The sequence below is a fragment of the Lagenorhynchus albirostris genome, chromosome 19 (genome assembly GCF_949774975.1).
Source record: "Lagenorhynchus albirostris chromosome 19, mLagAlb1.1, whole genome shotgun sequence".
Lineage (NCBI taxonomy): Eukaryota > Metazoa > Chordata > Mammalia > Artiodactyla > Delphinidae > Lagenorhynchus > Lagenorhynchus albirostris.
Window position 1 is genome coordinate 46,491,012 of NC_083113.1, and position 10,723 is coordinate 46,501,734.

The window sequence follows — 10,723 nt, forward strand, 5'->3', positions numbered from 1 at the left end:
AAATATGGCGTCTTGGCATACTGAATATTTTAAGCTAAAGGAATCTAAGAAATGGTAGGTGCAGGAAAGACTCTCTGACCTTGCTCTGAAGCAGGTCATAAGAACCTTGTGTGAGAGATGCCCTCCCTGTGCCTGGAGGAAAGAAACATCCTTATCTCCAAAGATGGGAGGACTCCAACAGGAATTTAAATGAACGTACCTTGCTAAATTTCCCCCAGTTTGCCCCTCTTAGCTCATACTCATTTGTCACATTTTCCCATGACTTTCCACTTCTCATCAAACCTATGTAAAAACACTCAGGTCCTAGTATAAAAACCTAGTATAGGACTTCCCTGGTTGTGCAGTGGTTAAGAATCTGCTTGCCAAGGCAGGGGACATGGGTTTGAGCCCTGGTCCGGGAAGATCCCACATGCCATGGAGCAACAAAGCCCGTGTGTGACAACTACTGAGCCTGTACTCTAGAGCCCACGAGGCACAACTACTGAGCCTGCATGCCACAACTACTGAAGCCTGTACGCCTAGAGCCCGTGCTCTGCAACAAGAGAAGCCACTGCAATGAGAAGCCTGCGCACCGCAACGGAGAGTAGCCGCCGCTCACCGCAACTAGAGAAAGCCCAAGCACAGCAACGAAGACCCAATGCAGCCAAAAAAAAAAAAAAAAAAAAAAATCCTAGTGTAAAAACAGTTTCTTCAGATCTTCATTTCCTTGTGAAGGCTTCCATGTCACAAAAAGCATTAATAAATTTATATGCCTTTCTTTCGTCAAGTATATCTTTTGTTACAGAGCCCCAGCCAAGAACCTAGAAGGGTAGAAGAGATTCTTTTTCTCCCCTACAATATAAAAAAAAAATTACAGTGAATGGAAAGGGACTGGAAACTAAAAATTATAAACTGTAATGATAGAATTTATATGACATTCTAGAACAGACAAAACTAAACTATAGTGTTAGAAAGCAGATTAATGGTTGCTTCTTGGGGGTGGGAGATTGGGATGGGGCTCGAGGGAAATTTCTGGAATATTTAATAGGCCTTTGGCAAAAATGGTTGAGTAGTACACTTAAGATCTGAACATTTGACTGTATATATTATACCTCGAAAAAACTGAAAAAGGCAAACAACCCGTGAGTTTGGAAGATCTTGGAAGATCTTTTTCTTACAAACAGCTTTCCATTGGTCACCCCTCAAACTCTCCAACAATTATATTTTCCGTGTTTCATTTTAGCTAGTAGATGTGTAATTGTATTTCATTTTGGGTTTTGTTTACATTTGCCCCAAAACATGAGGTCAAGCATCTTTTCATATGTTTATTGGCCTTTTGGATACCATCTTTTTGAAGTTTTTTTCTGGTCTTTGCCCATTTTTCCACTGGGACATCTTTTCTCACTTATTTGTAGGAGTTATATACTCTGGATACAAGTCCTTTGTCACATATTCGTATGGTAAATATCTTCTCTCACTCTATAGGTTGCCTCTTCACTCTCAGTGCTGTCTTATGATGAATAAACATTCTTAATTTTTTTTTTCTTTTGCGGTGCGCGGGCCTCTCACTGTTGCGGCCTCTCCCGTTGCGGAGCACAGGCTCCGGACGCGCAGGCTCAGCGGCCATGGCTCACGGGCCCAGCCGCTCCGCGGCACAAGGGATCCTCCCGGACCGGGGCACGAACCCGTGTGTCCCCTATTGGCAGGCGGACTCTCAATCACTGCGCCACCAGGGAAGCCCAACATTCTTAATTTTAATGTAGTTCAATTTATATATATTTTTTCTTTACGATTAGTGCTTTTTCCATCCTGTTATAAACTTTTTGCCTATTTAAAGGTTACGAAGATGTCCTCTTATATTTTCTGCTAAAAGAGTTATTGTTTGATCCTTAAAATGTAGATTGGCAATCCAAATGAAATCTATTTTTATTATGTGAGGTAAGAGTCCAAATAAAGTTTTTTCCATATAGATATCCAAATGTCCTAGCACCATTTTTTTGAAAAGACTTTCTTCTCCACTGATGCATGTCCTGGAAGACTTGTAAAAAATGTATATATATATATATATATACACACACACACACATATATACATCGACATATATATACACATACATATATGTGTGTATATATACATATATATGTGTGTATATATATATTACATAAATGGATCAAACTCTACACACAGTTCTATATTCTATTTTCACACAATACTGTTGGCATATATGGCCTATTAATGGCTGCATAGTATTTCATTATATGGATGTACCATAAAGAATTTAATTTCCTTATAGCAGACATTTAGAGTAACCAGGTTTTGTTATTGATGTAATTAAGGTGCTGTAATAAACATTTTGTCCAAAGTGAGTGCCAGTTCTTTGTTTTCTAAAGATAAATTGCTGGGAGTGGGAATAGCTGGGCTAAGGTGCAAGGCCATTTTGTAAGGTAGTACCAATTTTCACTCTTCCTCACAGTATGTAAACCTGTTTCTCCACATTCTCACCAAAAGTAGCTATTATCGATCTTTTAAAATCTTTGCTAAGTTGAGTGAAAAGAAAACATTTCTAATTATTTTTTAAAAAGTTAAACAGCTTTGTACTATATCCTTATTGGCCATATTACTGTTTTTGGATGGCCTGTTCAAATCTCCCATTTTTCTTCTGAGGTTATCTTTTCTTATTGGTTTATAAATATATGTGTTATGATAACAGAGTGTTATTTCGTAGTTTCCCTAGCTTGGTTTTTCTCATGTTCTTCTGAGCACCAGTTTGAAGTCAAGCAGTACTAGGAGTTCAATTCTACCCAACGGCAAAAGAAAACCTCTGCCCAGGGCCCAGGTGGGCGGGGCCAGCGTGTCCCGGACAGGTTGGCCCCGCCCCATCCCACGCATCCACTCTCGAGGGGGCAGGGCCAAAGGACGCTCCCTCTGTGCGCGCAGTTGCCATAGCAGCCTTGGGGCGGGAGGCTGGAGTTTCCCAGCTTCTGCACCTGAGGAGAAACGAAACCTAGAGAGCCGAGGTCTCGGCGCTGCGAGAGTCGCCGGCGTGCGTAACGTTGACGTGTGACGCCAGCCGGGCCTTGAGGCGCATGCGCGAGCGTGTGTCAGAGTTCTCGGGCCGCCGTCTGCCGACTTTCGGCGGCGGCGCAGCCTGGAGGAGTGCTTCTGCTCCGTGTGTCCTGCAGCACTAGAGTAAGGAGGGCAGGTCCCTGCCTCCTTCCCGGCCTCCCGGCGCGCCACCTCCCTTCACTGTGTCGGGGACACAGAAGGCCTGAAGGAGCGACGCTCCCGGAAATCATCCCCACGAGCGGAAGTGGAGAATGCCCTCCTCGAGTGAGGAGAGGGAGTGAAGCGCAGCCTCTGTAGAGTCTGGGGGCTGAGGTGGGCGTGAGCGAAGGTAATCCAGGCCCTGGTTCCGAGCCCGGGTCCTCCTTCGACTTTCCAGTGGGTTAGGCAGGGGCTGGAACTGAAGTTCCTCCGGGTCAGGGACCGGGCCGTTCGAATGGAGCTTGGGACTCACTTCCACCAGAGGAAGCTAGGTCTTGGGTGCTCCTCGCCCAAAGTAAAGCGCTGGATACACACTAGGCATTATTTTCACCGTTGCTAGGAGGAGGAGGAGTTGGCGGAAACACTTCCAAAACTCTTTCGTTTAAGTGTTGGTTGGAGGAGTAACAATTGTATATGAGATATTGCGGGTTTTGTGTTAGGCCGGCGAATTTTGCGGGTATTCTCTTCGTGGCTTTGAGCAGGGGGTCTACATGACTCCCTACTCGACTCTGCAAAACAAGAATGGTATTACTGACCCTCGTAGCAGAATTACAGTGCCACAAAGCTCTTTGGAGTGCTTAATGAGAGGGACAGAGGAACACATACTGGAAACTTTTACCTTATATCCTGTAAACCACAAGCATTTTTGTTGTTAAGCATTGCGGTGCTAGAGTGACGTTGAAGTGCATTGTTAAGACATTCAGAACCTAGTCGGAGGAGTGCCTTTTGTGCTAATCTGCTATCCCTTCAATTATTCGATAAATACTTATTGAGTGCTTACTGTGTACTGAGTGCTTACTGTTCTAACTTCTTGGAATGATAAGTGAGTAAAGAAAACAAAGATCCCTGCCATGTGGAGCTTAGGTTGTAGTTTTGGGAAGACAGTTAACAGTAAACATAAATAAGTAAATTATGTGTTAGAAGGAAAAGAGTGCCATGGGGGAAAAAAAAAAAATACAGCAAGGTTCTTACCTTTACTTTACCATTGGTAATGCAAGATGCAATTTTAAATTAGGATGTCAGGGTAGGCTTCACAGAGGAAGTGACACTTGAGTAAATTCTTGAAGGAGGTAGGGGAAGTAACTATGCAGATATCTGAGGGAAGAGCATTCCAGGCGGAGGGACTAACTCGTGCATAGACAGACTTTCCCCTTGCAGTGTGTCTGAGGTCTTACCTGAACAGCAAGAGAGCCTGTGTGGCTGGAACACAATTAGTAAGAGGGGTAGTATTAGAAAATGAGGTTAGAGATGGAGTGGGGGTGGAGGACAGACATCTTCAAGGGCCTTGTAAGTTACTGTGAAGACTTTGGCCCTTACTTTGAGATGGGGAGCCACTGCAGCCCAGTTTTGAGCAGAGCAGGGATACAATCTAATTTAGGTCTTACAAAGTTACTGTGGTGGGTATGTTTCAGAATAGAATGTAGGAGGCAAGGGTAGAAGCAAAGAGACCAGTGAGAAGGCTATGGGAGTAATCCAGGAGAGAGTTGACAGTGTCTACAATCAGGAGGCTGATAGCTGGAGGTGGGTGAGAAGCAGTTGGATTCTGGGAATTTGATAGTAGGAAACAATGTTTGGATAATTTGTGGATTATTGACCTGAACATTATTCAATATAATATACAATTTATATATAAATATATAATTTTGGTCTGTGTTCCACAGGTATAGTTGGGAAGAACAATGGAGTGTTTGAATCACTTTAGTTGTTTTCCTGTGAGAATAATTACCTATTAGCTTAAGTAAGATTTCAGAGCTTACCTACAACCATTAATTAATATGGGAAGTTCATGACTAAAATCAGACTTTTTCCAAAATAGAATATAGTTGAAATCTAAAAGTTGTAGTTTCCAGTTAGCAAAGTGTGAATTAGGACAGAATAACTTGTTGTAGTAAACTCTTATTTACTTTTATTTAGGATTTTAGTGAATGCCTTCTTTTTGCCATCTTTCAGAAGTTTGGCTAATATAGCTTCTAACAGTTAAAAAAAATCTAAGGTAAGAAAAATATATTAATGGGTAACTGTGATTATCCGCAATTTTTGTGCAATGTGTAAATATATGGTGGCAAACAGAAATGGCTAAGAAGATACTTGTTACTTTAAGAAGTTTACAAGCTAGTAGAGTAGACTTATAAATAATTTTTTTAACATCTTTATTGGGGTATAATTGCTTTACAATGGTGTGTTAGTTTCTGCTATACTTATAAATAATTTAAATAAAATGTAGGGCTTCCCTGGTGGCGCAGTGGTTGGGAGTCTGCCTGCCGATGCAGGGGACACGGGTTCGGGCCCCGGTCCGGGGAGATCCCACGTGCCGTGGAGCGGCTGGGCCCGTGAGCCATGGCCGTTGGGCCTGCGCGTCCGGAGCCTGTGCTCTGCAACAGGAGAGGCAACAGTGAGAGGCCCACGTACAGCTTAAAAAAAAAAAAAAAATGTAGAAGGATGAAAAAGTGTGTTAAGAGAAGAGTACAAATGCTAATAGAATAGTCTTCTGGCTGTTATTTTGTTTATTGTATTGCCCGCTCACCTTTATCTCCCATTTTAATCTTCAGGCTGGTGTAGAATGTATTGAACATGCTAAGTAAATGCAGTAGTCATGAACTGAAGCACCTATTGATTAACATTGTGCCAGCAAGTACCGTGTAATACTCATCGCTGTATCTGCTGGAATTTAGAACTTTTCCAACACTATGCCATTAAGCTTTGCTTCTTTCTCTTGTACCCCATCCCCTTCCATTGGACAGATGTTTTTGGTTTCTTAGGCAGTGTTAGAACACAGAATGTAGGGTTACTATTTGTAATTTGTATATTCGTTAAGGATATTTCTTCAGTTTAAAATTATTCTATCAAAGTGTATTAAGTTTTTGTGCAAAAAATTAATATTTTATAATACAAGCATGGAGCTGTCTGACCAGCCATATAAAGCAGGAATCTAGTTTAGAGACATGCCAGGGTGAACTATAGGTCAGTTTCAACATTGATCAGGAGGCTAACCTGTCAGGTACACCACAGTTGACAAGCAATATGGTGATGAGTGTTTGCTGGTAGCCTGCAAAGGCGATTTGGTACCACCAAAGTGTGTGATTTAGCAAGAGAGTGAGATCTGGACAGAGGATATATTTGGCAATCTTTGTAGGTGAGTAAGTGGGTGGTGTCAGAGAGGTCTGGTAACAGGACCAGTGCTGGGTTCAGGTGCGGGAACCTCTCCTGGAAGGAAGTGAGATTTGGAGGGAGCTAAAAAAAGCTAAAAGTCACTTGTTAGAGTTTGATCAAAGGTCACGTTCAGGGATGAATCTTAGTCTAAGTAAGTGTTTGGGGCCCTGTGGGCAGTGTCTCAGTGATGGGTAGAGGAGAACTTCGGAGAGGAGCTCGGTGCGTTACTTTGGTAATAAGAGCTGCCAGTCACTGATGAATATTTTTTGGTATATGCTTTTTATATGCTAGCATGTTTTATCCTCATCTAAAAAAATGATACCTCAATTTTTTAAATAAGAAACTGAGATGTAGAGTTATTTGCCCACAGCCTCTTACTAAGCTGTAAATGGCAGTGCTGGGATTTGAGCCCAGGTCTATCGGATAGCAAAGCCTTTATTCTTCATTCCAGATTGCCTCATCATGTAATGAACTGTGCTGACATTAGTCTTCCCATTTTTTGTGGGTTGTCATGATTGTGATCCAGTTTGCTGTGGATGAGTTTTCACTCACTAATAAATTTGATTCATTTAATTGTGTGTTTTCTTTTTCTAGATTTTAATTTAATTTGAAAATGAGTAAGTGCAGAAAGCTACCACTGGGTTCAAGTCCTGAGACATTCAGCCCAGATGTTCTTGCTGATATTTTTGAACTCTTTGCCAAGAACTTTTCTTATGGCAAGCCACTTAACGATGAGTGGCAGTTACCAGATTCCAGTGAGATTTTCACCTGTGACCACACGGAATTCAATGTGTTTCTTGATTTGAAGAGCTCCCTAAATGAAGTGAAAAACCTACTGAGTGATAAGAAATTGGATGAGTGGCATGAGCACACGGCTTTCACTAATAAAGCTGGGAAAATAATTTCTTATGTGAGAAAATCTGTGAACGCTGAACTTTGTACTCAAGCATGGTGTAAGTTTCATGAAATTTTGTGTAGCTTTCCACTTATTCCACAGGAAGCTTTTCAGAAGGGAAAACTGAATTCTCTACACCTTTGTGAAGCTCCTGGAGCTTTTATAGCTAGTCTCAATCACTACTTAAAATCCCATCGATTCCCCTGTGATTGGAGTTGGGTGGCTAATACTTTGAATCCATACCATGAAGCAAATGACAATCTTATGATGATTATGGATGACCGACTTATTGCAAATACCTTACGTTGCTGGTACTTTGGTCCAGATAACACCGGCGATATCATGACCTTGAAATATCTGACTGGACTTCAGAATTTCATAAGCAGCATGGATACCATTCACTTGATCACTGCAGATGGAAGTTTTGATTGCCAAGGAAACCCAGGTGAACAAGAAGCTTTAGTCTCTTCTTTGCATTACTGTGAAGCTGTCACTGCTCTGATGACTCTTGGAAGTGGTGGCTCTTTTGTTCTGAAGATGTTTACTTTGTTTGAACATTGTTCCATAAACCTGATGTACCTGCTAAACTGTTCTTTTGACAAAGTCCATGTTTTCAAACCTGCTACCAGCAAGGCAGGAAACTCAGAAGTCTATGTGGTATGTCTCTACTATAAGGGAAGAGAGGCAATCTATCCTCTTTTATCTAAGATGGTGTTGAATTTTGGGCCTGAAATGACCAGGAAAGCTCTCTTTCCCCATCACATGATTCCCGAATCTTTTCTTAAAAGACATGAAGAATGTTGTGTGTTCTTTCATAAATACCAGCTAGAGACTATTTCCGAGAACATTCGTCTGTTTGAGTGCATGGGAGAAGGGGAACAAGCAAAGCTGAATAGTTTAAGGGACTATGCTGTTCAGTATTTCATGCAAAAGTTTCAACTGAAGCCTCTTTCCAGAAATAATTGGCTAGTGAAAAAATCTAATATTGGTTGTAGTACAAATACAAAATGGTTTGGGCAGAGGAACAGATATTTTAAAACCTACAATGAAAGGAAAATGCTGGAAACCCTTTCATGGAAAGATAAGGTGGCCAAAGGGTACTTTAATAGTTGGGCTGAAGAACATGCTGCATATCATCCTGGGCAAAGTGCTCTTTTAGAAGGGACAGCTTCCAATCTTGAGTGTCACTTATGGCAGATTTTACAGGGAAAGAAACTGCCAAGGGTAAACTGTTCTCCTTTCTGTGATGGTGAAATTTTAAAGGCTCTTAATGAAGCAATTGAAAAGTCATTGGGAGGAGCCTTGAATTTGGATTCCAAGTTTAGGCCAAAACAGCAGTATTGTTGTTCTTGTCACATTTTTTCTGAAGAATTGGTATTTTCTGAGGTGTTTAGCCTTACAAAATGCCTTCAGGATGAGCAGGATGTAGAACCCAGCAACCAAGTAAAGTGCCTGCTTGTGGGTTTTCCAGCTCTCCAACATGTCAAAATACATATACCATTGGAAGTTCAGCTCTTGGAATCAGCTGAACTCATGACTTTTAGCTGTTCATTGCTTCATGATGGAGACCCAGCTTACCAGCAGTTATTTTTGGACTGCCTTCTACATTCATTGCAGCAGCTTCATACAGGAGATATTATGATTTTGCCTGTACTTTCTTGTTTTACAAGATTTATGGCTGGTTTGATCTTTGTACTCCACAGCTGTTTTAGATTCATCACATTTTCTTGTCCCACCTCTTCCGAGCCCCTAAAGACTTGTGCAGTTCTGCTTTGTGTTGGTTATCAAGACCTTCCAAACCCAGTTTTCCAGTATCTGCAGAATGTGAATGAATTGTTGAGCGCTTTGGTTAACTCTGATGCACCCCAGCAGGTTTTACAGTTTGTGCCAATGGAGGTGCTCCTTAAGGGCACACTACTTGATTTTTTGTGGGGTTTGAATGCTACCATTGCTAAAAGGCATTTGCATTTGATTATTCAAGGAGAGAGAGAAGAAATCATCAGCAGCCTTCAGTTATGAAGTTGAACTTGTCCTTTCTGAGATTTAGCTTCATGGCATCTTTCAGTTTCCACTGGTATTGCATCCCTTTGTATTGATTTAAAACCTTTTATTTTGAGGAAAGGACAACTTTTGCATCATTTAAAGTTTCATTTTTTCTGGAAAGCCATCAGCTAGTTCTGACCTCTAGGGTATATACACTCACAGACATAGAGTTTTCTATGTGGTAGAATATATGCAGTGATGATATTCAACCTCAAACATGAGAAGTGTGTATGAGCTTGGGGTGGACACACCCATGCTTGCATATGCAGTTTATGCAGTTGGTCTTATTTATCTGCTTAAGATTTGCACCTGTGTGCCTTCATTCAGATTAGATTTTTTTTCCAACTAATTTTCTTCCAGTGGCTAATACTGTTACTGAATTGATAGAGGTCTTTGATGAAAGGAGGTGAGCCACTACTCAGCAACATTAATTTCCTTTAATACTGACCATGTCAGTTATGGATATGTGGAATTCATCATGCCAGACATCTTGATACATGCCATTCATTGCCTTTAGACCATCGATCCAGTTTACTTCTGTGGTTTAAATGAAGCTACTGTGCTGTTTTATAAATATTCTACTTAACCACAACCATCCAACTAGAAAGGATATCAAGACAGCTTCGAACCAAAGATCATGTTTAAAAAAATGAAAAATTATTGTGTCTAAAACACTCCTATATGAGTGAAAAGTTTCACTTAGCAATGGTATGTAAGTTTTAACTTCTGGGAAATAATCTGTGAACAGAAAGAGTTTTTTTAAATTGCAAAGTAATGTTTATGGTCTCATAATGTGGACATGTGAATGTGATGAATGTAGTGAGTACTGAAGAGAAATTTTAACACTTTCAGAATGATGGTATAACATTAAAAATTTTTAAATTTTCATTAATTCTTTTTTTCAGTATGAAAGTAGCACTTTACCAGAAGATTAACCATGAGATCGTTACTTTATCAATTATGTTTGATTTCTTTTGAATTATATGTATTTGTCAGTATAAATGGGCTATTCTGGCCAACTGAATTAAGCAGATCTTTGTAACTTTGAAATTCTGCACAGTGAAGAATATGTGTATTGTCACATGTGCATTTTAGACATTTTTGTTAGTTATATGAAAAGTAAACATATTCTTTGATGTATTTGGTTGACAAATATTAACCTGAATTTTTTCATGTTCTTTGCTATTTTGAGTTCCATTATAGATTTATGAATAAAGTCATTAGCAGAGAGATTTTGTGTTCAGTTTTTTAAAGAGAATCATGGGGAAGTTAAAAATATAACTTGGAAACACATTTTTTTAAAGGAAGGTTTGAATGGGAGTTAATGTTCCTTCATTTCCTCTGATTTGTATTCATTAAAATTTAGTCCTTAATATTGCAATATTTATGGAA

The 10,723-nt window shown here is 40.3% G+C and overlaps 1 protein-coding gene across 1 annotated transcript; it reads left to right on the plus strand.

The window, feature by feature from the left end:
- The first annotated feature begins 3,100 nt into the window (after positions 1-3,100).
- Positions 3,101-10,517, plus strand: CMTR2 (cap methyltransferase 2). The gene is made up of 2 exons (XM_060130361.1): positions 3,101-3,373; positions 6,988-10,517. The coding sequence occupies exon 2, from the start codon at positions 7,007-7,009 to the stop codon at positions 9,305-9,307; it is 2,301 nt and encodes a 766-aa protein (XP_059986344.1). The 5' UTR covers positions 3,101-3,373; positions 6,988-7,006; the 3' UTR covers positions 9,308-10,517.
- The last annotated feature ends 206 nt before the right edge of the window (positions 10,518-10,723 follow it).